The following is a 26515-nucleotide window of genomic DNA, read 5'->3' on the forward strand; positions in this document are numbered from 1 at the left end:
GCAGGGGTTCCCAACCACGGTCCTCAAGGCACACTATTAGTCCAGGTTTTAAGGATAGCCATACTTGAGCACAGGTGTCTTCATTAGTGCCTCAGTTATTTTGATTTAACCATCTGTGCTGAAGCATGGATATAATTAAAACTTGTGTTATTTGTGTGCCTTGAGGACCAAGGTTGGGAAACACTGCCTTAGAGTATACGAGTATAGTTGCCCTCATTGTATTTTTTTTTTTTTTCGGTTGGTGGATTAGATAGTGTAGAGTAGTTGGGGGGGGGGGGGGAGGTTGTTTGGGGATCCAGGTATGCTGCAAGTAGGGGAGGGTATAGTCATACAGGGTGGGGGGAACTGGGGGGGGGGTGATTGTTAATTATTATGTTTTGTAGTCCATATTTTAGTGAGATAACGGCCGATGTGTGTTATATTCCTTTTAGCTTGTTTAGTGGTCTGGTATTTATTTGTTTTTTTGTGAATGCTGGACTGCAGCAGCTTAATATATGTGTAACCTGGTGCATTGTTGAATGCTGTTGTTTATCCTATTTAGTTTATCCATATTTCTTATAAAGACCTAAACTGGTCCTTTCCGTAGAATGGAAACTCTCTCTGCTGGCTGGCACTTTTGATTTGATGTTGCAGGGGCTTGAATGGCACCTGATTCATTGCTACCATGCCGTATGGGGTTAATGTACTTGTCTGCTTTTTGTATAGTGTAAGTTACTGTTTTATCATTTTTATTGCCTGCAATTTAACTATCTTAGTTTCCTCTTTGTTTCCCCTGATAGGCTTCCTATCTCTCCTGTGGAATACTCAGCTACTAATTATGTTAGATTTTTATATTATGTCTCTATATGGTTTCTCCTATTTGCTCACTATTCCCCCTAGCCCCCCCCCCCGTCATTATATATGGCAGATCTCTTTATTGTTTGGGTACACATGCATTTGCCTTTTCCCCTGTTTATCCTATTTCGTAAGTGTATGTGGATGTAAATGTCAACATTCTATAAATAAACACAATTTACTTTCACAAGTAACACTGCCAAGGCAATATTCTCTCTTGTGTATATGATACTTTATTACATTATATTGTGTAGGAATAGGGTAATGGGATTTACTTATAACTAACAGTGGGCCTGATTCAGCTTGGATCGCAGTCGCTAATACACACAAAATCGGCCGATTATTGCGTTCTGCGCATGCCTATGCATCACAGTATGAGAACCGACCACTGCAATCGGGACTGCAATTACAGTGACTATGCAGACTCATTGCAGAGTGATTGACAGGAAGTGCCATTTGTGAGTGGCAACAGGGGAGTGGTTGGCGAACGCAGGCGTGCCAGTGCGTTTCAATGGCGTTGCTGTGGCATGGATATATTATCCACTGCGATGCCTTACGCAGCCTGAGGTCTCATAGCGTGCACTTAACTTAGCAATTCCCAAGTAAGGTCAGAGCTTGTGCAAATGTGCGTGAGGCTGCGATGGTACCGATGATTTTGCAGTCTTGATAAACAGTGTGGATGTGTGTAAGGTAAAGTGGGCGTCCTTATGTTGTGCTGCAGCGGCATAGCGATCGCAGTGGATTAGCATACTATCACGGTTGAACTTTTGCGTAGTCGCAATAGCGATCCAAACTGAATCAGGCCCACTATCAAGCAACATTTCTTCACTTTTGTACATAAGTATACGCATTTGTATGCTTGACAAAAACAAATATTAGCCAAGTTGGACAAGATATTTACAACTCATCGCACAGGTAAGTCCACAGTTTATGCCACAGAAAATTTATGCGTACATTCAGGTTAGGGAAATGCATCCAACTATAACATTTTATATGTATATAAATATATCCTCACTTTCCTTTGTACCTACATTCTTAATTTTATATAGAGGTTTCTCTTATACTCTCCACACACCAACTCCTAAAGGACAATCATGCAAAATGCAGGTAGCAAAGGTTTATTACACTAGATTTGAAATTATCACTTAATACCTGATCATTGTTTGTTTGTTTTTTATCTAAGTATTTATTTAAAGTTTTTCGCAATTAATGGAAAATACATAAATATCTGCACAGGCAAGTAAAACAGACAATATACAAAATGTAATGCATGAGATTGCATAGAAACATGAGCTAACCTGGAGTAGGTAGGTGAATAACGCTGAATACTGAGGCACACATTTGAGAAAACAATAAATAACATTACAAGACATAAAAGAAAGAAGGAAAGAGGCTTAATATAGTTCTACATTATAATCTAGGGGAAACTAAATGAAAACTCACATGATAAATAAAAGAAAAGATCACCATGGTAAGTTGGAGAGACTTCAACTTTATAGTAGGAGGTCTGAAAAGCCGTTCCATGGGGTGTGGTGTAATTACATATAAACCAGTCACACCATATTATGAAGATAGGTGGATATTTTCTCTATGGCTGCCACGTGCCAAATTGTGTTCATGAGTCGCTGATGAGGAGGAGGGTCATGAGCACTTACATTATCTAGCAAGTAGACAACGAGCCGCTGATCAGCATGTTTATTGAGGCCCTGTAGTGGACAGCCAAGGAGAAACGACCAGGGCGATTAGTCAGTGGTACCTTGAGAACTTCTGATAGAAGACAGGTAACTCCATCCCAAAATTGGGCTATCTTAGGACATGACCATCAGATATGTAGGTGAGTACCCACTTCGCTGCAACCCCTCCAATACCTATCTGAGGCGGAATTGTACATTTTGTGTAAACGGGTAGGTATTAGGTACCACCTATAATAGATCTTGTATGCATTCTTCTTAATTAAGGAGCAGATCGAGGACTTCAACACTCTCTCATGCACCTCAGACAATGTGTCTTCATCAGGTGGGCTCCCCAGATCCCTTTCCCCCTGGAGTTCATGGCCTGGGGTATCCAGTAATTTAACATGAAGCAGGAGGTTGTAAAGGACAGAAATAATACCCTTTAGAAGAGGATTATGGAGATTTAGAGATTAGGATGAAGCTGATCAGCCTCTGCATCTCACCACAACCCCCTGCTTCTCACTCCTGCCCCCTGCATCTCACCTGTGTCTCCCTACCCCGGTCTTGCTGGGGCCCGATCACTGGGATGTTCTAGGAAGGGCAGGAGGATTATGGATGAGAGATTTGTATTGCAGCTACAATAAGCGTTGTCAGCAGCACATCGCTGGGGCACCTGTGCATATTTCCGTAGCCTCCATGCAAACCCCTCCATGGCTGCCGATCATGGTGATGAGCAATGCCTTCTTTGCACTAGGTAACCTGTATTTCCTGGTCTTCCTGTTGAGCTTCCTTGCCGTGATGCCCCTGTCCGAAAACAGCACTGACTTCCATGAGAGGTGCCTCCTGTTCACCAAGGTTGTGTGGCTAAGCCGCAACATCACACTGCAGAGGGAGCACTTCACGGTGCAGGAGTGGTGGCCAGAGTCCACCTGCAGGTTCAGTGTAAGGAAGGACATCAGAATCTGATAGTTACTAATTGTCACTGTTTTTCTACCGATGGTAGTATTTTTACCATGTGATGGTGGCTATCCGATGTTTGCCACCATCGAATGTAAATTATTCAGTGGTGTTCCGATGGCTGTTTGTTTGTTTTTTAATTCCCAATAGCTATGCATCCCCTGGCTCCTTCCTGGCTTTTCTGTCTGCACCAGGGCATCTTCATGGGTTCGTTGGAGGCTGTCTCACACTCTGTCTGCCTTAGATGTGACCCTGCTCAGTCCCTGACTCCCTCTCTCCTCTAGGCTGCAACAGGACACATTGCTAAATCTGATGGCTTTCACTGTCTCAGAGAGCCAATCAGAGTGCAGCCTCACACCTGCAGCAGTCAGTCACTCACACAGCACAACAGACTTTTCTGTGACTTGCTTCAGTAAAATTGTCACTGCTCGGCTCCCTTTTGTCACAGATGAATGCTTCATACCCCTAAACCTTCCTCAACCAATGCTGTATATAATAGCGAAAACAACATCAAAATCTGTACAGTGGTGTAAGACATTAGCCAGAACGAACAGGCAGACCCCCCTAAACAAGGGACTTTAATTTATATAAATATATATAGATACGTGAAACAGTGTAAGTATCAGCGCCAATCAATAAATCCAATGAATTGAAAAGAAACGACAGAAAATGACTCCCCGAATAAAACCACAATTCCCTATCAGTGAGGTCGTCAGCTAAGTACCAATAAAAGTATGGGTAATATACTAAAACAAAAGGATATAGATAGAATGGGTATAGCGACCTGGTGTGTTAATTGAATAAAGTGCTAATATATTAAAGTGCAAATGCCAACATATAGTAGTAATCATAAATAATGTAAAAAGGGGGTACACAATTTAATAGTGATAAAACAAACATACCAACAATAAATAATAAAACAATAGCTGCTACTAAAATTGCTTGGCTCTGGAACAACCAGTATATAAAAGATAGCAGAAATTGAAAATATAATAATTTAGCAGACGATATCATAGAAAATGCTTATCTTAATTCAGGAGAAAAAGTTCAAGTGGCAAGAGAATGAAGCTCCTTAACGCGTTTTGTCTCCTCCAGACTTCATCAAAGGGGTGATTGAAGTCTGGAGGGGATGAAACGCGTATGATTACTACTATGTGTTGGCATTTGCACTTTAATATATTGGCACTTTATTCAATTAACACACAGGTTGCTGTACCCATTCTATCTATATATAGAGATACTACTGGCATTGGAGGCCCTGGTTAAATAACTAAAGTTAAAGACTTCTGGAACACATTGCTTACATTACATATGGACAGTTATTTATGTATTTGTGAATCATAGTTTGCAATGTATTTTTTGTACCATTTTGTAAATAATTACCCTCTGTTTATTTGCTAACAGCGGATACCCATTTGTACATAGTGATGGAATACTGCGATGGAGGTGACCTGCTGGGGACCATTAAACTTCAGAGAGGAAAACTGTTTCCTGAACAGACAGTGAGTTTTTGGCATTGTATATATAAAACTGTTTATAGGCGCTGGAATGGTGGGGAGGGGGGGATGAGGGGGTGGCTCACCCATATACAGGGCTGCAGCGAGGTTAGTTCCGGTGGAGCATGTGCTACGGCCGCCAAAGTGGACAGAGGGTGTCAGCCCGGGTTCCGGAATTCATGGGGCGCTGCACAGTGTGACGGCCGCCTGTTAGTTTTATCTCTGTTTGCTCTATATCCTAAATAAGTTATGAATCTGAGATCCATTTCTACATTTCATGCTCCCCCAAGCTGCCCAGATTGTCTCCTCTCCCTCCTCTGTGATCATCTTCTGTCACCTCCCCTTTCCTGTCTGATTGATTACATTCACTTCTCACCTCTTTAATTCCCTCCCCTCTCTACCATGGGATTGGCTCTTTACCCCTGTCCTCTTCTTACTTATTGGCTTCTGTCACTACCCCTCTCTGATGAACTCTTTGCCCCTCCCCTCTCCTTTTCTTATTGGCTTCTGTCACTGGTCCTCTCTGCTTGGCTTTACCCTTCCCTCCTCCTTTCATATTGGCCTCTGTCATCTCCCCTCTCTGATCGGCACTTTCCTCTCCCCTCTCCTCTTTGATCCCCTCCCTCCTTCTCTCCTCATTCATTCATTGTGTTTCAATTGACTTAATAGTGACACCTCTAAATCCTAAACTTCAATTATGAGGTTAAAGAAAACTCACTTATTTGCTATATAAAATAATGGAGGTGTTCCCAGCCATGACCACACAGTGTTATTTGAAAGGTCTTTTAAAAAGTATTAGGAGAACTGAAATAATAATAATGGTGGTAGACAGAACATGGTTAGTAGTACTCACACTAATATAAGTGCAATGTAAATTTGCATAGTAGTATCATAGCTAAGAGGGAGCTTCCCATAGGTGTCCCTACTCCAGTAAAAGCTGCTTGGGGCAGTAATTGCAGTAATAAGCTGTGCACCCTGTGAAATCTCACTCTAGCACATGTACTCTGTCAATTTAAGTTAAATGATCAGCATATATAATGCAATCTCCTATTGACTAATAACAATGATTCAAAGGAGATAAGGTCAGATCCTAGGTGCTATACATAAATAAAGCAGGACCAAATACTCAATGTCAGAATACCAAAGCATTCTATTCCCCCAATTGGACCTCTATACCAAGCGTGATTCTGCTGCTGTTTGCTGTTTTTCTCTTCACTTCAGTATTCCCCCGCAGGCTGGCCATATCCCACTGGCACAGTTCAGTACAGGGAGGGGCGCTATGACATGCACCTTCTCCGGGCGCCATGGTTCCATGCTACTCCTCTGCCCATATATATATGTGAATATACACTGTATAGACAAAAGTGATTGGACACCCGCACAAGCTAAATGCATACCAAGTGCCCATGCAGTTGCAAGTTCTACGGAAACAATGAATATTTTTTGTAGCACGACAATGCTACCTGTCATGTCAATTTTCACTAAATTACATCAGGTACTTTAAAAGTAATAAGAAAACCTTTGTGGTCAGTAGCGAGTGAGACATCCTAAAACATGGGTAAGACTTGTTGTTAGAGTGGAAAAGTTGGGTGTTTTTTTATTAAGCATAAACCTTTTTGCCTTGGTTTTTGCCTGCTCATTGCTATTACTGACTGCTAATTCTTCAGATTTTCTATTGTATCATAGACGCCGATGCCAACAACAGTCACATATAGGGGGAGATTTATCAACCATTGGAGAGAGATAAAGCTTCTAACTGTCATTTAAAATACTATGCATGATAAATGACACTTAGAAGCGGATTGTCTGCTATAGACAACTTTTCCACTTTATGTCTCTCCAAGGCTTGATACATCACGCAGTATGCAGGGAGGCTTTGGCATGCCCCTCTGAGCTCTTATTGCTGTGACAACCTTGCCACCCCCTCCTATTCTGCCATCACATGACATGCTGGAAGATGCCCATAGTATGTGTAATGGTATTTCTTGTTCACAGATACAAAGACAATGGCCAGGATCATTGGTGCTTGCTGCAGGGCCAGATTATCATGCGGGAACCTGCCCTGCTGTGAATGTCCTCTCACACACAGGTTCCCCCCTCAGCCCCCCCCCCACCACCAGATCAGCTTTCCTCCTTTGGCTCTGCAGTAGCCCTGCCCCCAGTTCTCTTCACTCCCTCTCTTCTCCTCGTTCCTCCCTGCTACAATCGGCACCGCACAGAAAAAGGCTGTTCCTAGTGTAGCTGCAGTGTACACAACATAGGTACTCTTTCCCCTGCAGTCTCCCCCCACTGGCCCCTTATCCCCTGTAGTCTCTCCCACTGGCCACTCATCCCCTGCAGTCTCTTCCACTGGCCCCTTATCTCCTGCAGTATCTTCCACTAGCTCCTTATCCCCTGCAGTCTCTCCCAATGGCCCCTTATCCCCTGCTACTTATCCCACTGGCCCCTTATCCCCTGCAGTCTCCCCCATTGGCCCCTTATCCCCTGCAGTCTCCCCCACTGGCCCCTTATCCCCTGCAGTCTCCCCCACTGGCTCCTTCTCCCCTGCAGTTTCTCCCACTGGCCCCTTCTCACTTGCCGTCTTTTCCGACTAGCCCCTTATCCTCTGCAGTCTTTCCCACTGTCCCTTAAGTCCCTGCAGTCTCGCCCAGTGTCCCTGTCTCCCCTGCAGTCTCCCCTGCAGTCTCTCCCATGGTCCCCCTTTTCCCTACAATCTCTCGCACTGTCCTCTTATCCCCTGCAGTCTCTCCCAATGGCCCCTTATCCCCTGCTACTTATCCCACTGGCCCCTTATCCCCTGCAGTCTCCCCCACTGGCCCCTTATCCCCTGCAGTCTCCCCCACTGGCCCCTTATCCCCTGCAGTCTCCCCCACTGGCTCCTTCTCCCCTGCAGTTTCTCCCACTGGCCCCTTCTCACTTGCCGTCTTTTCCGACTAGCCCCTTATCCTCTGCAGTCTTTCCCACTGTCCCTTAAGTCCCTGCAGTCTCGCCCAGTGTCCCTGTCTCCCCTGCAGTCTCCCCTGCAGTCTCTCCCATGGTCCCCCTTTTCCCTACAATCTCTCGCACTGTCCTCTTATCCCCTGCAGTCTCTCTCAATGTCCTCTTTTTTCCCCTGTAGTCTCTCCCTCTGTCCCCTTTTCCCTGCAGTCTCTTCCACTATCCTTTGATGCCCTGCACTGCAGTCACCCCCACTATCTCCTTTTCCCCTGCAGTCTCTCCCACTATCTCCTTTTCCCCTGCAGTCTCTCCAACTATATCCTATTCCCCTGCAGTTTCTCCCACTATCCCCTTATCCCCTGCCCTGTAGTCTCCCCCACTATATCATTTTCCCCTGCAGTCTCTCCCACTATCTACTTTTCTCCTGCAGTCTCCCCCACTGTCACCTTTCCCCTGCAGTCTCTCTCACTGCAATGTTGAGCTTCACCCCCCTCCCCATATATGCCTGTACCCCCTCCCTATCTGTGCCTCTGCCCCCTTTCCCTCTGTACCTCTGCCCCCTCGTAACGCTATCACACTGCTTTCCGGTTTGGGTCCTCGGTGCACACTGTGCATGCACGGCTTTTGGCCGGCACATATGTCACTGGGCTGACGGAGAGGGATCCGGAGCACCCCTCTCTAGAAGAATTTGATAAATAGTAGCCCATGGGTTACTATAGGATAATGCTATCTGGAAATGGCATTAGGGGGCCAAGTTCCTCAATGCTTTACAGTATTGTGGTAGAGAAGCCAGGGACACTTGCTTGTGTTTGTCCCCCAGGCTGAAAGTTGCCAGCCAGCCCCTGCCTGTTAGAAACCTTCTGTGGAGCAGAAGGGTAAAGAAGGAGCCTGTCCTTCTATACACTGGATGCTCTACACAGTATATACTATATGCTGTAACTACCTTCATTGTGTATATAACTTAGATTGCATAGAGTAGTGATTTTCCATATTATTTTCTCTTCCAGATCCTCCAGTGGTTTGTACAGATGTGTCTGGCCGTACAGCATATTCATGACAAACGTGTGTTGCACAGAGACATTAAGTCTAAGGTGAGGTCGATGACATTCAGCACCCCTGGTTACCGATCTTTGGATCTTAATTACAATGTGAAATGTTGCCATTATTTTGATCGTTGCACAGTATTGGTCTCACATCCCATTGCAGAGCCAGCACCTTGCACTAATACATAGCTCTGGTACTCCCAGTATTAAGGGAAAATTTTATTAGACACTGTAAAATTTTTGTTTACAGTAGCTTAAGTTAACGTGCCTATCACACAACAATTTCATTTAGCGCGGCTATGAGCACTCACACTTACCGCTCAATACAATTGTAAAAGTGGTTGTGCTATCATTCTCTATGATATTATCCGGGTTAAATGTCGATAAAAATTAGGAAATCAGCCTGTACACCAAACAAGTGCAAATTGACATTGGATAACAGTATACAGGTATATTAGTGTTAAAAATCAAAGTAATTTAAAAGTGTTAAATGGCTGATTTTTTTGTTTTCATAAAATTAAAATATATACAAATAATTTTTCAGCAAATTAAATACTCTAGATTAATTTGGGGTGCATTAAAATACCTGTAAGTAGGTTTGTTGTACATTTTAAGCCACTTTTTAAAAACAATTGTTAAAAACCCTCGTAACTCCCACCTGCAAGCCTAAAAGCACCTATCCAATCAGTACAACACGCCCATATACCTATCTCTCATAAATGAAACATTATATCACCTCCAAAATCATATGTCATTATTGGCCATATTAAGCTAAGTAAAAATGAATTAATCACTAGGAGGTGGAGTCCTGAATGAAGTCCTGGTATTTTTACAAATTTTTTACAACCTGCTCAAGGGCTGCAAGAAAAAATCTGTGTTCAATCCTATGGAACGTTAATGCTGCTAATTGTTTAGCAAAATACTTGTGGCCAACCGCATTAAGTGGAATATAGCCAGGTTAAACCCCTGTAAACTGGTTAACATAGCTAATTAAATTCTGCTCTAATGCTGGGCTTACACTATACAATTATGTGTGAGATATCTGTCCAATCTGGCTGGTTGGAATGAAAACCTGGTAATGTATGGGAGCATATGACAGTTGACCATATGGTCTTAAACACTGGAAAACAGACAAAAATGGTCGTTCATACAAATTGGTTAAAACACACAAATGTAACCAAATTTAAATTGTTTTTTGTCTGTTTTCCAGTGTTTAACACCGTATGATCAACTGTCATTTGCTCCCATACAATACCAGGTTTTCCATCCCACCAGACAGATATCTGACAGATAATTGTATAGTGTATGCCCAGCATTAGAATACCACTTTTCTCCTTACTGGGTTCTAGAATTGTTATGTAAATGTAAATATGTATAGCTCCATTGAGATATATTTATTGATGTATTTGTTTATATTTCTTTTATCCAGAATGTTTTTATTACTAAAAGACGGATAATAAAATTGGGAGACTTTGGATCCGCACGTATTCTCACCAGGTATTTATTAAGTTAAATACTTTAGTTGATTACTACTTTTTTTTTTTTTTTTTTTTTTAGCAAAGTACTTTGTACAGACAAAATCAAAAGTTACTGGTAGATAAAGTGTCTGGCTTTGTCCTTGTTATTAGGTTCAAATATGTCCTTTTGGTCACCCTTCCTTTAACCACTTCCCTGGCACTTACGCATGAGAACCGACCGCAGACTGGAGTACGTTACCTGCCAAGGTCGCATCTCAAGCGTTAGTGCTGTCTCTCCGGATCCCCCGTCTGTAATGGAGGGAATCCGTCCTGCACATCTGCAGAATGGATTTCCTCCTCCTACACAGGCATCCTGGGAGTGATGTAGCGTTCAGCAACCGCTGGTATCACTCCAAAAATCACGCCCCAGAATGCCATGTGAACGGCACTCTGGGGTGTATGCGCCTTAACTAAAAGCACAAATATGCTGATATGTGTGTGTGCAGAGATCAGCTGCCGCAGGGGCCACTGATGATCAGTCCCCCCTGCCCCACAGTCTGCTGCGTTCTGCAATAAGGTCGGGGCAAGGCTATGCCACAGGGTGGGGGGGTAATAGGCAGTAGTCATCGTTGGCACTGGGAGGGGTAGGGGGGTTATGCCCCACTAAAATTATTTTTGCCCGGGAGGTGGGGAATATATTAATAAAATGAAAATGAATGTATAGTGACTCATGAGGAGGGGGGGCACTAAACAGTGGGGTCCCATTGTCATGGCAGAAGTGAAGGTGGGAGCTCTGCCACAGAGTCTTTTACCTCTAGGGGGGTGTGGGGTTATAATGCTGGGGATCTTTTTCCACTGGGGGAGCTATTTCTGATGGGGGGTGGGAAGTGATTTTATAATGGGGCCTGTGGACACACGGGTGTACAAAACATCCCCTAGGTATGTTATTTAAATTCAATATTTAAAATATATTTAAGAAATTATTTCAAACTTTATTAAATAATAATAATAATAATAAAAAAAAAAAAACAATTTACGAGCGAAGTTTGGTAAAAAAAAAATAGTAATTGTCAATTAGGTGGTTAATATCCTTTCTTCCCGAGCCAGAGATGCTAAAATAAATGAAAACACAGAGAAGTTGTTCATGTAGAATCCCGGGCTGTTTGAAAAAATGATTAGCATAACATATAAAATGATATTATATTTTATTATTTTACCTTCTAAATTGATTACATTTGATCCATGAAGAGAGCTGCATATACAGTGATAATAACATTATGTTTTCTATTTCCTAGTCCTTTGGCTTATGCCTGCTCATATGTTGGAACCCCTTATTATGTTCCTCCGGAGATCTGGGAGAACTTGCCGTATAATAACAAATGGTAAGTGTATGGTACATGGCAGTAAAATATCGAATAGGGCGCATAATGCATTTTCATTCTCTGAATAACCTACTGTAGGAAAGGTCCAAAGTGCACATTTACAAAGTTGATAATGTTTTAATTTGAATGCACATCACCCTTTGAGCTCTATAAGAGTAATTGTCAGTAGCTTATAATGGATTTGAGCTCGGCAATGAAATAATGCAGCAGTCATATATACCCTTTGAGATATATAAATACATATTATATTTGTATCATGATCATGATATTTGTATCATGATCAAGGAAGCCAAGAGCTCAGCCAGGCTCTAATGCTGGGGACCCACACCCTGTTGAATTATCTGTAGAAAAGCTATGCACCGACAGGAAGAGGCAGCTGAGGGGAGCTTGGCTGCATCATGTTGGGGGGGCATGTTTATGTTTCCTTGGCAATCTCGGGCACCTATAGATGACCAGGCCAGGGGACTTTGTACCCGCTCACCCCCTGTTGGCACCTCTGGTGTTATCAACGTCACCATCCATTTTGTGAACTACAGTTAATAGCTTTTACATAAAGAAGATATATATATATAGTATATGTATCCTGAAGAAGGGATTGTGAACCCCGAAATGTTGATAATAAATCACATTTTTCTACTAAGTTACCAGACTCCTGTTTTCCAGACTCTATATATATATATATATATATATATATATAGTGACAAGAATCAAATAGACCGGGAAAATCCATCAGCAGCTTTATTTCTCACCACAGGCAGGTACTGTATACAGGATATGGCAGTTTCACAGGCAAGATGTTACACAAAGTCTTCCAAACAGCAATATTTTCTTTAGTGGACTTGCATGTCCAGGACCCCTAACACTAGTCACCTCCAAGCCTATAACCTGGGTGACTATCTCACCATCAGGATCAGTTTCCCCAGTGTCTCTGCAGCTCTTAAATCAGCCTCACACTGGTATCTGTAATCAGCTGACTTTCCAGACTCTGATTGAGGCAACACCTGAACTGGACATCCTAATCCCTTTGCTCTGCCAAACCTGGGAGTTCTGGACATTCCACATTCACTTCATGTGGGACTATGCTGACTCTGTCACACTTCTCTCCCCTTTGCTTCAACCACCCTGGTGAAGCTAAAAACCCTCAGGCGAGCTATCTGCCTTGCCCACATCTATTTGTGCCAGCCGTCCGGATACACAGCTCTCTACCATTTTCCCCAATTCGCCATCCTCACCCTCTTCCTCCTCCTCTAGCTTCACCATAGGGTTTCTTGGAGGATCGGGTCCAACAAACTTCCTGGAAAGGGCATCAGCATTGAGGTGCTGTTTCCCCGGACGATGCTGCACCTCAAACTTAAATGGCTGCAAAGACAAAAACCAGCTGGTTACACGAGCATTCACTTCTTAATTCATGTGCATCCACTGTAAAGGGTTATGATCTGTAACCAACACAAACTCCCGCGGCAACAAATAATATTTTAACGAGCCTACTGCCCAATTAATTGCCAAGCACTCTTGCTCCACAGTTGAGTACTTCCCTGGGCAGTAAATTCCGGCTAAGGTAGAGGATGGGTTTCTCTTCCCCTTCTACCACTTGGGAAAGGACTGCCCCCAATCCTGTACCTGAGGCATCTGTCTGCAATGTAAACTGCTTTTTAAAGTTAGGAGCCTGCAAAACAGGTTCTGCACACCTGCACGCCTTAAATCCTGCCATGCAGTTTCTGCCGCTCTAGACCATACTATCTTGTCTGGGGACTGTTTTTTAAGACACTCAGTTAATGGTGCTGCCCTAGTGGCAAAATCACGAATGAATCTGTGGTAGTAACCCACTAGGCCATGGAATGTTCTGAGCTGGGATTAACATTTGGGTTTAGTCCATGTGAGGACCACCTCCACCTTACTGGGCTGAGGTTTCACCTGCCCTCTGCCTACAACATATCCCAAATATTTTGCCTCCACCATTCCAATGGCACTCTTCTCTGGAGTAGCAGTAAACCCATGTGCCACGTAAAGATTGCAATGACTCACAGTCGGGGCTAAAGATGACTGTAATCTACAGGGGCGCCGCGAGGGGGGCGAGCGGGTACAAATTACCCAGGCTTGCTGCAGGGGCCTGGCGGGGGCCCGAATCCGGCACTGCTCCTCCTCTCTCTTAAGTCATAGCAGCCCAGCACATGCTGCTGTGTGCTGGGCTGCACTGGGAGACTGCTCGTGGCTGCTAAAGCAGCAGCCGGAGCAGTCTCCTATGCCTATGGGAGGAGCAATCACGTTGATCGCGCCCCCCATTGGCTGTGTGCCGGGCTGAGGGGCACAAAGCGCCCCCTTCCCTAGCGCACAGCGGCGCTGAAATTATATTACTGTTGTTTTTTCTAAGGGGGCGTGGCCACGCCTTCCCACAATTAGGCCACGCCCCCTTCACCTGAGCCCAGCGCGGCTCTCGTCGGCCCTGGTCATTTAGATATGCAGCTGCATATTCCTTGTGAGGTCGCAGCAACCTGTTCATAGCCCTCTGGAAGGTTGCCGGAGCCCCATGCAAACCAAGCGGCAGCATTTTATACTGATACAAATCTTCTGGGGTAGAGAAGGCTGTTTTGGCCTTAGCAGTCTGTTAAAAGAATCTGCCAATACCCTTTTGTCAAATCTAGGGTGGTGAGATACTGGCTGTTTGCTAAATTTTCCACCAGCTCATCCACCCGGGGCATAGGATAGGACAGTGGTTCCCAAACTGTGCACCGTGGCACCCTGGGGTGCCTCGGGACACTTGCAGGGCTGCCTCAGGTTGGTGGTCTAGCACCAAATGAAATTATTTATGGTCAATGTAGTGTAAATATCTGGACAAACAGAAGAGCAAACCTGTCCACCACCACATAACTGAACCTAAGGATGACAGCTTAGCACCATTTGCTTCATTTACTACTTTACTACATTTTTTTCTGAATTTCTCGATAACAAACTTAAACTTAGGGGTGCTGTGAAAACAGTGCTAATACTCTAGGGGGCCGTGATTCAAAAATTTTGGGAACCACTGGTATAGGAATCAAACTGTGACACTTTATTTAATTTGCGAAAATCATTGCAGAATCTTAAAACACCTGAAGGCTTAGGCACTAAAACTATGGGATTATTCAATTCGCTATTTGATTCCTCTATGACCCCCTAGACGCAGCATCTCCTCTACTTCCTGTTTAACCGCTGCCCGCTTTGCCCCGGGTATACGGTATGGTCTCTGTCTTATTACCACCCCGGGAGGAGTAACTATATCATGCTGGATTATTTGGGTTTTACCTGGAATGGCAGAGAACACATCTTGACGCCGTACTACTAAATTGACAGCCTCCTGTTTCTGGCGGGGATTAAGGGTAACTTCTATGGGTACCTGACATTCTGGGGTTTTCTTGACAATCAAAGAAGGCTGACCAGCGTTCTCTTTCCAGGGTTTTAACAGGTTTACATGGTAGATTTGTACCTCTTTCCTTCTACCCTCCTGTCGAACCTTATAATTAACAGGTCCGGGAAAGGGGCTATTGTTTTTGTAAACTTTCGTGTCAAAATAAACCCTTAAAGCCATAATAACTGACGCAGTATTACAGTAACGCAGTCACTATATGAAGGAGTTGTATGTACAGTATAAGGCTTCCATGCTGTGCCTCACATAATAGCTTCTTTTGTGGCTTTAGTAGGAGAAGGCAGCAAACTATTTAGAAAATATTTAAAAAAGAAACTAAAAAAAAAAAACCCGGGAAAATATTTGCCACTACACACACACCCGTCCTTGCTGAGCCCTTTGCCGGTGGGGAGAAGTGATTTTGGAGCGGAGGAGGTGCGTGGTAGCTGTCCCTGCAAGCTCCGGCCTGGTCACCACCTTCAGGCCGGGGACTCAAGTGATTGCGGCACCCGCCCGCCTTGCCGTCTCGGGCGGAGTCAGCCGCTTCCCCCCACTGCTGCCGGGGGCTGCCGCTGAAGCCCTCTCCGCGCTATCTACAGCTGGGGTCTGCCCGCCGACTCCGAACCCACCCATGGCGCCCGCCCACCCTGCAGTCTCTGGCGGGGTCGGCCGCTTTCCCGCACTGCCCTTACCGGCGGCCGCTGCTGGATCCATCTCCATGGCGCCTACAGCTGGGGTCTGCCCGCTGACACCTGATCCACCTGCGGCACCCGCCCACCTTGCAGTGAGTGACGGGGGTGGCTTCTCCCTCCCGCTGCCGCACAGACCTGAAGGGCGACTGCTGCTTTATTCGTCCCCACACCTCATACTACTGGGGACTGCCAGCTGCTGCGGGGACAGACGTTGGTGCTCCCATATAGTGGTACACCGCGGCCCTGACCTCCTGCCCCTTATAATTATCTGGAGGGGGAATCGGGTAGAGGTCATCCTTATCCGTCCCATACCGATCGTTGAGAAAGGTAAGGCGCTTGCTCCATGCTCACCAGCTGTCTGATATCTGGAGGTTGTTTCACCTTTCTGACAGGGACTACTCTAATTATTCAAGTTGCCACCGATCCTACTCTAGAATTGACTATATATTTATTGGCCACCGTTACCTCCATCTCGTACAAGCTTCCTCGATAGGCGTAACTACATGGTCAGATCACGCTCCTATTACTGTTGACCTTTCTATCGCCCCTCTAGCCCTCTCTTTAGAACATGGCATTTCAATGAATCATTGCTTACTGATGATTATTGTAGAGCGCAGCTTTTAGAGGCACTAGATGCCTATATCGACTGTAATGATAACCCTGATACCTCTAATCTTACCATATGGGAGGCGCATAAGTGTGTCCTGAGGGGAAAATGTATCCAATTAGGCTCCTTTTTAAAGAAACAACGTCTCGGCCAAATAGATTCCCTTTTGCAAAAAATTCATAAATTGGAATCTCTTCATAAATCCTCCCTATCCCCTGATGTTCTTATAGAATTAACTCAAACTCGCTCTGCCTTAAATAAATTTTTACTGGAAAAAGTTAGATACTCTTTCCGGAAATGTAGGAGTCGATATTTTCACTGGGGTAATAAACCGGGGAAAATGTTGGCACGTGCTCTCAGAACCCAAAGAGTGCGCTCTTTTATCTCTTCTGTTAAGGATAGAGGGGGGCAGACCCTTCATGATACCACTTCAATTGCGGAAGCCTTCTGTTCGTATTATTCTTAGCTTTATAATTTACCAGTTTCCGCGGCTTTCCCCAATGTGGACGGGAAGCACCGAGCTATCGACACTTATCTTTCCAGAGTTAGTTTTCCCAAACTTGACACCTTGGTCAGAGATGAATTAGAGACACCCTTTTCCTTACAGGAACTGGAGGAAGTCATCAAGTCTACCCCTTCTGGTAAGAGCCCTGGCCCCGATAGTTTTACCATTAATTACTATAAGGCCTTCCTGGACAAACTAGCCCCCCTGCTCCTGAAAGCTTTTATTTGTAAACACTTTTTATTGAGCAAATCACAGAAAAAACAGTACATTCCAATATTCAAAAATAAGGATTAACACATAACATACTTTTATAGTGGGAACTGTACTATTTCAGAATAATAATATGATATAGTAGAAAATTTTCTCATTATAAAAAAAGAGAAGGAATACAGAAGCAAGAGAAAAATCTTGCAGCAACGGTGTGGCAATCCGTTTAAAAAATAGAGAAAAAAATAAAGAGGAAAAAGGAAAAGAAAGACTTTAGGAAAGACAAAGGAGAATAAGAGGAGAAGAGGATGGGCGGACTCCATATAGGATCACTTTCTTTCAGATTAAACATATTAGAGAAAAAATATAAAAGGAAAAAATTAATTGTTAAATGGAGAGGAAACATTTCGGTATGTCAGCCAAGGAGACCATATTTTATCAAAGGTTTTGGATGTATTACGTAATAAAGCTGTCATATATTCCATCTTGTATATATACCAGATGCGTGATAATATTGCCTGCATCGGAGAGGGATGAGGGTTTTTCCAATCCGCTGCAATTTGGCAGGTCATAGCAGACACTATATGTCGGAATAACCTATTCTGACACCGGGACAGAGAAGGCAGACCCAAGGGAAGTAGAAAATGCCGAGGATCAAAGGGAATCGTAATATCAAAGAGGTGCGAGAGGAGAGCAAGAACCTCCTGCCATATTCTAGTTAGTTTGGGACAAGTCCACCAGATATGCAAAAAACTGCCCTCTCCACCGCAACCCCTCCAACATCTATCCGAAGCATCGGGAAACATTGCTTGTAGCCGCGATGGTACATAATACCATCGGTATAGCAATTTATAAACATTTTCTTTAATTTTGACGCAAATAGAGCTGGTGGCAGCATTGTCCCATATCTCCGTCCAATCCTCAGCATCTATAGAGTGTCCCAAATCTCGTTCCCACGCTAACTCATGAGGGTCTCGATTAGAGCTTACTTCTTCCCCTAGTAAGGAATAAATAGTAGAAATAAGACCCCTAGTGGAGGGTCTTCTCCAACATAAGGACTCAAAAGAAGTCAAAGGTCTGCTAATCAGAATCGAGCTAATTTTGGAGTGGAAATGTCTAATTTGTAGGAACTGAAAAAAATCTTTGGATGGAACCGCTGCTCTATCCCGGAAGTCAGAAAATTGTGGGAAATTAGTATCTATAGTAATATCATTTACATAATAGATATTGCTCGATGACCAGGCAGTAAAAGATGACTTACATAAACCAGGAGGAAAAGATGGATTATGAAGTAGAGGTATCAAAGGGGACGGGGCCGGAGCTAACTTAAAACATCTATTGGTTAAATCCCAAATTGCTAAAGAACGGGAAATTACAGGATGAGAAGAAACTGTCCGGGGACGATGAATCTTAGGGATCCACAAGAGGGAGGATACAGTAGCCAGTCCCAGCTCCTCGGCCTCGATAGCCACCCAGACCTTCCCCGCACCGAAGTTACACCACTGAGCACAATGAGAGAGCTGCGCAGCATAATAATATTTTTTAAAATCAGGAATTCCCAAACCCCCACCCCTAGAAGGCCGCTGAAGCAACTTTAGACTGATCCGCGGGCGTTTCCGGTTCCATATGAAATATGAGGTTTGGTACTGAAGGAATTTGAACACGTATGGAGGGATGTAGATCGGAAGGGTCTGAAATAGATACAAGAGCCGAGGGAGAACGCTCACCTTAACTGAATGTATTCTACCTATCCAAGAAATAAAATAATTGGACCAGTCACACAAATCAGACTTAATACAATCTAGAAGGCGGGGAAAATTTGCCTGAAACAGCTGATGATGATGATGAGTTAGGAAAACACCAAGATATTTAATCTTTTTTTTATGCCAGGTACAAGGGAGCATGGCCTCTAGTGTTTGCTTTAGGGTAGCAGGGATATAGAAATCAAGAACTTCAGTCTTTGTGACATTAATTTTATAACCCGAGTGTTGGGAATATGAATTTATTTCCTCTAGAAGTGAATTTAGGGATCGAGCTGGGTCAGTGAGAGAGACTAAAATATCGTCGGCATATAATGCGATTTTATATTCCAAAGGGCCAGTGGATACTCCCGAGATAGCTCTATTACAACAGATCTTTGCCGCCAGGGGTTCCATAATAAGAGCAAATATTAAGGTAGAGAGGGGACAACCCTGCCGAGTACCGTTAGTTATTCCAAAACTAGAGGAATAGACACCATTAACCGAAACTCGTGCTGTGGGGGAACGGTAAAGTGCCACAATGCCATCTAAAAATTTGCCTGAAAATCCCATTTTGTCTAGGATAGCGAATATGAAGGGCCAGGAGATGCGATCGAAGGCCTTCTCCGCGTCAAGAGCTAAAATCAGAGAAGGAAGTTTCCTTTTATGAATAGAATGTATCAGATCAATGGCCCGCCTGGTGTTGTCCGATGCCTGACGTCCAGGTATAAACCCGACCTGATCCGGATGTATCAAATAAGAAAGCAAAGGAGCTAACCGAGTCGCCAGGATTTTAGCATAAATTTTCAGGTCGACGTTTAATAATGAAATCGGTCTATAGTTAATACAATGAGTAGGATCACGATCAGGTTTAGGGATCACTACAATGTCGGCCCGAGTTGTATCGGGAGCAAAAGAAGCGCCCTCCAAAATATCATTAAATAGAGATGTAAGATGTGGGGCAAGTTCCTTTGCAAACAGTTTATAATATTGGGCTGTAAATCCATCAGGGCCTGGGGCGGCAGAGGAACGCATTGATCTAATAGCAGCTATTGTCTCTTCATCTGAAATACGGTCATTGAGAGTAGATAATTGGGATTCTGAGAGCCTCGGAAGGAAAGTAGAGGACAAATATGAGTGCACCCCCTCGGCTCCAGCAGAAGTGGGATAAGAAGAATCTGATAAGTTATAAAGGGAACTATAAAAGGTTCGAAACTCCTCAGCCATAACCTCAGGATCATAAGTTAGAGAACCAGAAGACGGAGAGTGTAGTTTGTCTATCGCACCTAATGCTTGTCTGCGACGCAGTTTATTGGCTAACAAAGAATCAATTTTGTCAGATTTATCATAAAAGCGTTGACGAAGTTTTTGCAAGATAAGCGCAGCGCGACGAGACAGAAGGGCATTAAGCTGACCTTGTAGTTTCTCAATTTGGGTTAGCACGGAGGCGCTAGGGGATGTTTTATGCTGAATCAATAGTACTGAAATTTGTGACTCAAGGGAATTAATTTCTTGTGCAGCCGCTTTCCTAACCGCTGAGGTTTTAGAAATAAGAAAACCCCGTATAGTAGCCTTATGGGCTTCCCAGAGGATACTAGAGGAAATATCAGGGGAGGTATTCTCCTCAAAATAGCGGGTCATCGCCAATTTTATTTCTAGCAGAGCGGGGGAATGTTGTAAAAGGGAGTCATCAAGACGCCAGTTACGCTTCCTACGAGGAGAGCGATGTACATCTAAAAGAATATAGACACCTGCATGGTCTGTCCATGTAAAGAGGGAAATACCGGCTTCCGTAACCAGAGAGGTAATAGTGGAGGAAATGTGGATCATATCTATCCTGGAATAATGTTGGTGTGGAGCTGAAAAATGAGTATAGTCTTTGCTGTGAGGATGTTTAAGACGCCAGGTATCACTAAGGCCATAATGTTTAAGGGAGGCCAGGAGAGTACGAGAAGCTCTAGGAAGAGACATCCCCGAGGAGTTTGAAGGCGGGTTCGATCTGTCTAACAGGGGGTCAATAATGGTATTAAAATCCCCACACAAAATAATATGGCCCTGCGCAACTCTGCTAATACGCCTGAACAGAGAATCAAAGAATTGGGGCTGGTCTTGATTAGGAGCGTACACTGACACCAGAGTGAAAATCTCAGTACGGAGAGTACCGATCACTATAAGAAATCGACCCTCTGGGTCTGTCACAGTTTTAATGTGGACAAAAGGGATATTACGCCTAATTAAAATGGCTACCCCACGTTTTTTACAATTCGCTGAAGCAAAGAAGGTCTGGGCAAACCACCTACCTCGGAGCTGAGAATGCGGGCCCGTAAGATGCGTCTCTTGTAGAAATGCAACATCGGCTTTCTCCCTCCTACAAGCCCCCAAGAGAACAGTACGTTTCTTAGGAGAATTAAGACCGTTTACATTAACTGATAGCAATTTAAGAGACATGGAAAAATATATAAAGAGGTGCTACTGACATAACACACAGATATAATAAGTCAAAAATTTGGCCCAAGTAGAGCCACCCTTAGGGACAGAAAGAAAAAAAAAAAAAAGTGGAAAAAGAAACAGAAGAGAGCCACAGAGAAAGAAAGGCACACAAAAAAAAGAGAGAAACAGAGAACCCATTCGAGTAACAACCCTGGTAAATTTGGTCCCAATCAAGGACCGCAATAATATCAATCAACATAACATTAATCAAAAATATCAAAGGGAGCATGGGGGGTAGTGAAAGGACCGTCCAATAGAATCAGGACTGCCTGGACCCTTAAATATAAGATCGGCTAAAACCAAATCACACAAAAATCCCTGTAAAACAGGGATCATAAACCTGTGTCAGTATATAGAAACAAAACAAAACAAAACAAAAAAAAAAAAAAAAAAGGGGAGGGGGGGGGAGGAAAAAGGGGAAAAGAGAAAAATTATCTAAACATCGGGATATTCATACAAATAATAACTATTTATGTCGCAGAGAACCATGAGGGGAGGACTGTTCCTCCTAGCAAAATTCGAAAAGAACATTGTAGGGAGCTTAAACCCTATTATAAAGAGAGTATACACCAGGGAGTGACCGAACAGTTCAAGTGGGGTCACAGTCCTTAGCATGGTGACGGGAAACCCTGGTCCAGTCCGGTGAAGGAGGATGGGAATGTTGAGGTTTGGGAAAGGCTGCATCAGTCACCGGATCAGAAGTCGGTGTCGGAAGAAGATTAAGCTTGGCTAATAAATCTTGACCTTGAGTGAGAGTCTTGACACTATGCACAGTGTTGTTTGCTGAAACCTGAAGCATAAAGGGGAATCCCCAGCGATATCGGATTTGATGCTGCCGTAGAATCTTAGTGACTGGCTGAAGATCCCGCCGTTTCTGAATAGTAGAGGGAGCCAGGTCCTGGAAGATTTGTAACTGCATATCTTGGAAAGGAATCACTGGAGAGTCTCGAGTAGCTAACAAGATCCGTTCCTTTGTACGAAAATAGTGCAGGCGAACTATGACGTCTCTAGGAGGTTGAGTAGGAGAGGGCTTCGATCGGAGTGCTCTATGGGCTCTATCACATAAACAATCTTCATTTGTAAGGGCTGGAACTAAGTGTTGAAAAAAGTCTTTTAGAAATGACGGTAAGGAGGGACCAAGGATTGATTCTGCTATATTACGGATACGTAAGTTGTTGCGACGGGAACGATTCTCTTGGTCCTCTTGTCTTTCTTTGAGTGTCTCCACCTCATCATGAAGTCTAGAGAGTTCTTTATCAAGACGATTTTGGGAGCGGCATAAGTCGTCCGATTTAGATTCCAGCGCGTCCGTTCTGTTGCCAAGAGATGTCAATTCTGATTTAAATTCTGTTATTGCTTGAATGCGGATTGAACTCCCTCCAACAAACCAGCCATAACCGCTTGAATTTGAGGATCAATACCAGCTTCGGATGAGCAAGGGGAGGAGGGGGATTCTGGGGGTAATGACGAACTCTGTGAACCCTTGGATTTAGATCCGAAGAAATTTGCAGAGGATGGTGGAGGTTTCTTACCTCTCTGCGACATAGTGAAATAATACAAAAAAACAAAACAAACTACGGTATAAAAGGTGAGACACAGGGCTCTACAATAATAGTCCAGGCAAGTTTGGTGATAATATTAAGCGAACATCTTTAACTCCAGAGAGGCACCATCCAGGAGAACTTTAGCCTCAGAAAAAAGAGTGTGAAAGGCTGGCAGAAAATATAATAGCACATGGAGGTTCGCTAATTGTGGCTGCAAATAGTACTTGAGGTAATTATCACAGAAGACCACAAGAGGGAGCCAGCGTAGAGTAAATGGCAAATATCCACCAGCACAAAAGTAAAAAATGTCAGGGCAAGAGCAAGCTAAGTAGCTGATATGGTTTGAACCTGTTAGGCTAGTGAAAAATAAACTGGATATGTGTAGGTGGTCATATAGGAGCTCCAGACATAGAGAGAAGGGCCAACAGGTCACGTGACAATGGAGCAGGTGGAGCAGTGGGATATAGAAATACAATATAATATAATCTCCCCTCAGGGACTCACCACCCTCCCCTTACTCCAGGGAGTCACAGGCAGCAGATAATCCTGTCTGCAAGCGGGGTTGCACTGCCAGTATCCCGGCAGCAATAACCAGCAGCAGCATCAGCGTGGGAGAAAATCAAAGATGGCCGCCGGAGGCTTCAGAACGCTGGGGCTTCCTCCCAAAGATGTCTCCCGGGAGTCCCCAGAAGCAGGGACACCAGCCCTGACACAGCAGCAGGGCAGCCGAGGCTAGAGGGCCGGAGAGGGGTCACGCGATGTGCGGCAGAGATGACGCCGCCGGAAGTCCACAGCCGCCAGTCCGCGCACTCCAGTCCCCGGCTCAAAGGGCAGCAGGCCAGCTGCAACCCGCGGAAGCGCCTATTGTGCCTCCCGATTCCGCAGCTTTCACCCGCTGGGCCAGTGACAAACCTGGGGAAGGTAAGCAAGGGTCTGGAGGTGTCCGCTGACCGGGATGGGGCTATAGAGGCTAGATTTCCTCTGCACTGGCCCGGAGCTCTAACAAGATGCGGCTTCCTCCATTAACGGTCAGGCCACGCCCCGCGCGCTCCTGAAAGCTTTTAACAATATCTCAGATACCTCACCCTTTTCTAAAAAGTCTATGGAAGCCCATATTACAGTAATCCCTAAAGAGGGTAAGGACCCTTCTCTCTGTCCCAGCTATCGTCCAATTTCCCTTCTGAATGTCGATGTCAAACTATTCGCAAAGCTTCTCGCAAACAGACTAAAACATTCCCTGCCTTCCCTCATTCATAGCGACCAGGTGGGGTTTGTCCCGGGACGCGAGGCAAGAGATAACACCTCCAAACTTATAGCTCTTATCCACCATATTTCCTCGACTAATACACCAGCTATTCTGTTGTCTACCGACGCTGAGAAGGCGTTTGATCGTGTCGATTGGGACTTTATGAAAGGAGTTTTGAGACAATTGGGTTTGGGACCTGTTTGCCTTCAATGTATCCTTGCCTTATATAGGTCTCCATCTGGGAGAATCAGAATTAACGGCTCCCTTTCAAATTCTTTCCCCATAAGAAATGGAACTAGACAGGGCTGTCCATTATCTCCTATGATTTTTGTCCTTTGTATGGAGGCCCTGGCACGATCCATTCGCCTAAACCCTGACATATCGGGTTTCAAGGTGGGCAGGGAGGAATATAAACTAGCTTTATTTGCCGACGACTTATTGGCCACAATCACGAACCCTATAGTTTCACTTCCGAATTTATTAGAAGAGTTGAAGACCTTTGGGGACCTTTCTAACTTTAAAATTAACTACTCTGTTGCTTTAAACATTACTGCCCCCTCGTAGATGGTAGCTGGTCTCAAATTATCATTCCCCTTTGCTTGGCATACCACCCATTTAAAATATCTTGGGGTTACTTTAACTAGAAACCTTACACACCTATTTGAATCTAATTTTGTCCCTCTACTGGCCAAAATCCGCTCGGATTTGCAGATGTGGAAAACCAAATCTTTTTCGTGGTTTGGAAGACTGGGCGTGTTAAAGATGAACTTCTTACCTAGGATCCTATACCTCCTACAAACTCTCCCAATCAAATTATCACCTAAGTGGATACTAGATGTGAAAACTCTAATTAGAGACTTCATTTGGAAGAGAAATAGAGCCCGTTTGAGGTTGGATCTTATGTCCCGTCACAAAGATAGAGGCGGCATTTCCCTTCCAAATATTAAAAGATACCATCAAGCATGCCTCCTAAACCGCATTTTAGAATGGACTAGATCTGACTCTTCTAAACAATGGATATGCATAGAACAACAAGCACTTGAGATCCCCCTGTCGATAGCTCCGTGGCTTCCTGCTCTCCCCAATCTCGCGTACCCCACTATTGTCCCCACGCTGTCTTGTTGGAGGTCCATGAGGAGATCCCCATCGGTATTCGCTCCTAATTCGCCTCTCACACCGTTCCTCTATAATGATAGTTTCCCTCCAGGGATGGACCATATTAACTTCCATTCTTGGTTGAGGGCAGGTCTTTTCAGGGTTGGACAGTTGGTTAGCAATGGTAGTGTACTATCTTTTGCAGAAGTATGTGAGATGGAAGCTGCAGGCTAATGAATATTGGCGCTATTTCCAGGTTCGTCATTTCTTACACTCCTTGGGAACACCCCAGACCTTAAGTAGGGTTTATACTCTATGCGTAAGTCCCACTCCCCCCACCCATACTATTTCATTACTATACAGCTCTCTTTCCTCAGACGCTGGCATCTCCCTCCCCAACTTTACTGAGCGTTAGAACCGTGACCTCGGTTCCAGTCTAGATGAAATTCAATGGAGAAAGATATTTGCACTAGCACACGCCTGCTCCAAGAGTACCACCGTTGTTGAGACTCAGTACAAGCTCATCTCGAGATGGTACAGATGCCCAGATACTCTTTCTAAAATGGGGATTGGGGTGCCCAATATATGTTGGCGCTGCTTGAATGCCCCGGGTAACCCTTTTCATATCTGGTGGCAATGCCCACTCCTTCGGCCCTATTGGTCGGAAGTGATTCGCCTCTCAGCCATAATTCTGGGTGAACCGGTTCCCACAGATCCCCTGTTTTGGTTATTCCACCTGTCGTCCGGGACCCTCTCGAGGTACAAAAGGTCTTTATTATGTAATTTGAATAACGCGGCAAAGGCTGTTATCCCAGTGAGATGGCGCTCCTCCTCTCCTCCCGTGGTGACTGACTGGTTCACGAGAATAGATTTATATATGGAGATGGACGATTTGATGATTTCTGCTGATGGCGACTATGAATCCTTTAGGAATACCTGGTCTCGCTGGATGGATTTTAAGGATTCTGTATCTTATAAAACCATTCTCTCTAGCCGACCTACACTTGTGTAAGTTATGCCTATTTCCCTGCCTGGGCCCTATGTGACCTAGTGGAGCCGGTATATATTAATATTAAACTTGTTGTGGCTTTGTTTTTGATCTATATTCTAATTATGCAGCAATTCTCTCTTTCCCCTCTCCACCCCTCATTGTTTTGTCTCTTCCCTAAATGTTTTTACTTTTTTGTTATTTATTTTTTTTAATTTTGATTATAGAGGTTCTGATTAGG

At 44.3% G+C, this 26515-nt stretch overlaps 1 protein-coding gene across 2 annotated transcripts in view; it reads left to right on the plus strand.

Moving 5' to 3' along the window:
• The window catches only part of LOC148527270 (serine/threonine-protein kinase Nek3-like), a 72093-nt gene that overhangs the window by 23302 nt on the left and 22276 nt on the right, over positions 1 to 26515 (plus strand). For both annotated transcript variants that reach the window (XM_088469231.1, XM_088469230.1), the window contains exons 4-7: positions 4869 to 4966; positions 8905 to 8988; positions 10370 to 10437; positions 11693 to 11779. In XM_088469231.1, the coding sequence (XP_088325357.1) occupies positions 4869 to 4966; positions 8905 to 8988; positions 10370 to 10437; positions 11693 to 11779 (337 nt within the window). The remainder of the gene's footprint in view (positions 1 to 4868; positions 4967 to 8904; positions 8989 to 10369; positions 10438 to 11692; positions 11780 to 26515) is intronic.

This window comes from Taudactylus pleione, unplaced genomic scaffold (assembly GCF_031769625.1).
Source record: "Taudactylus pleione unplaced genomic scaffold, aTauple2 ptg000089l, whole genome shotgun sequence".
Taxonomy (NCBI): Eukaryota; Metazoa; Chordata; class Amphibia; order Anura; family Myobatrachidae; genus Taudactylus; species Taudactylus pleione.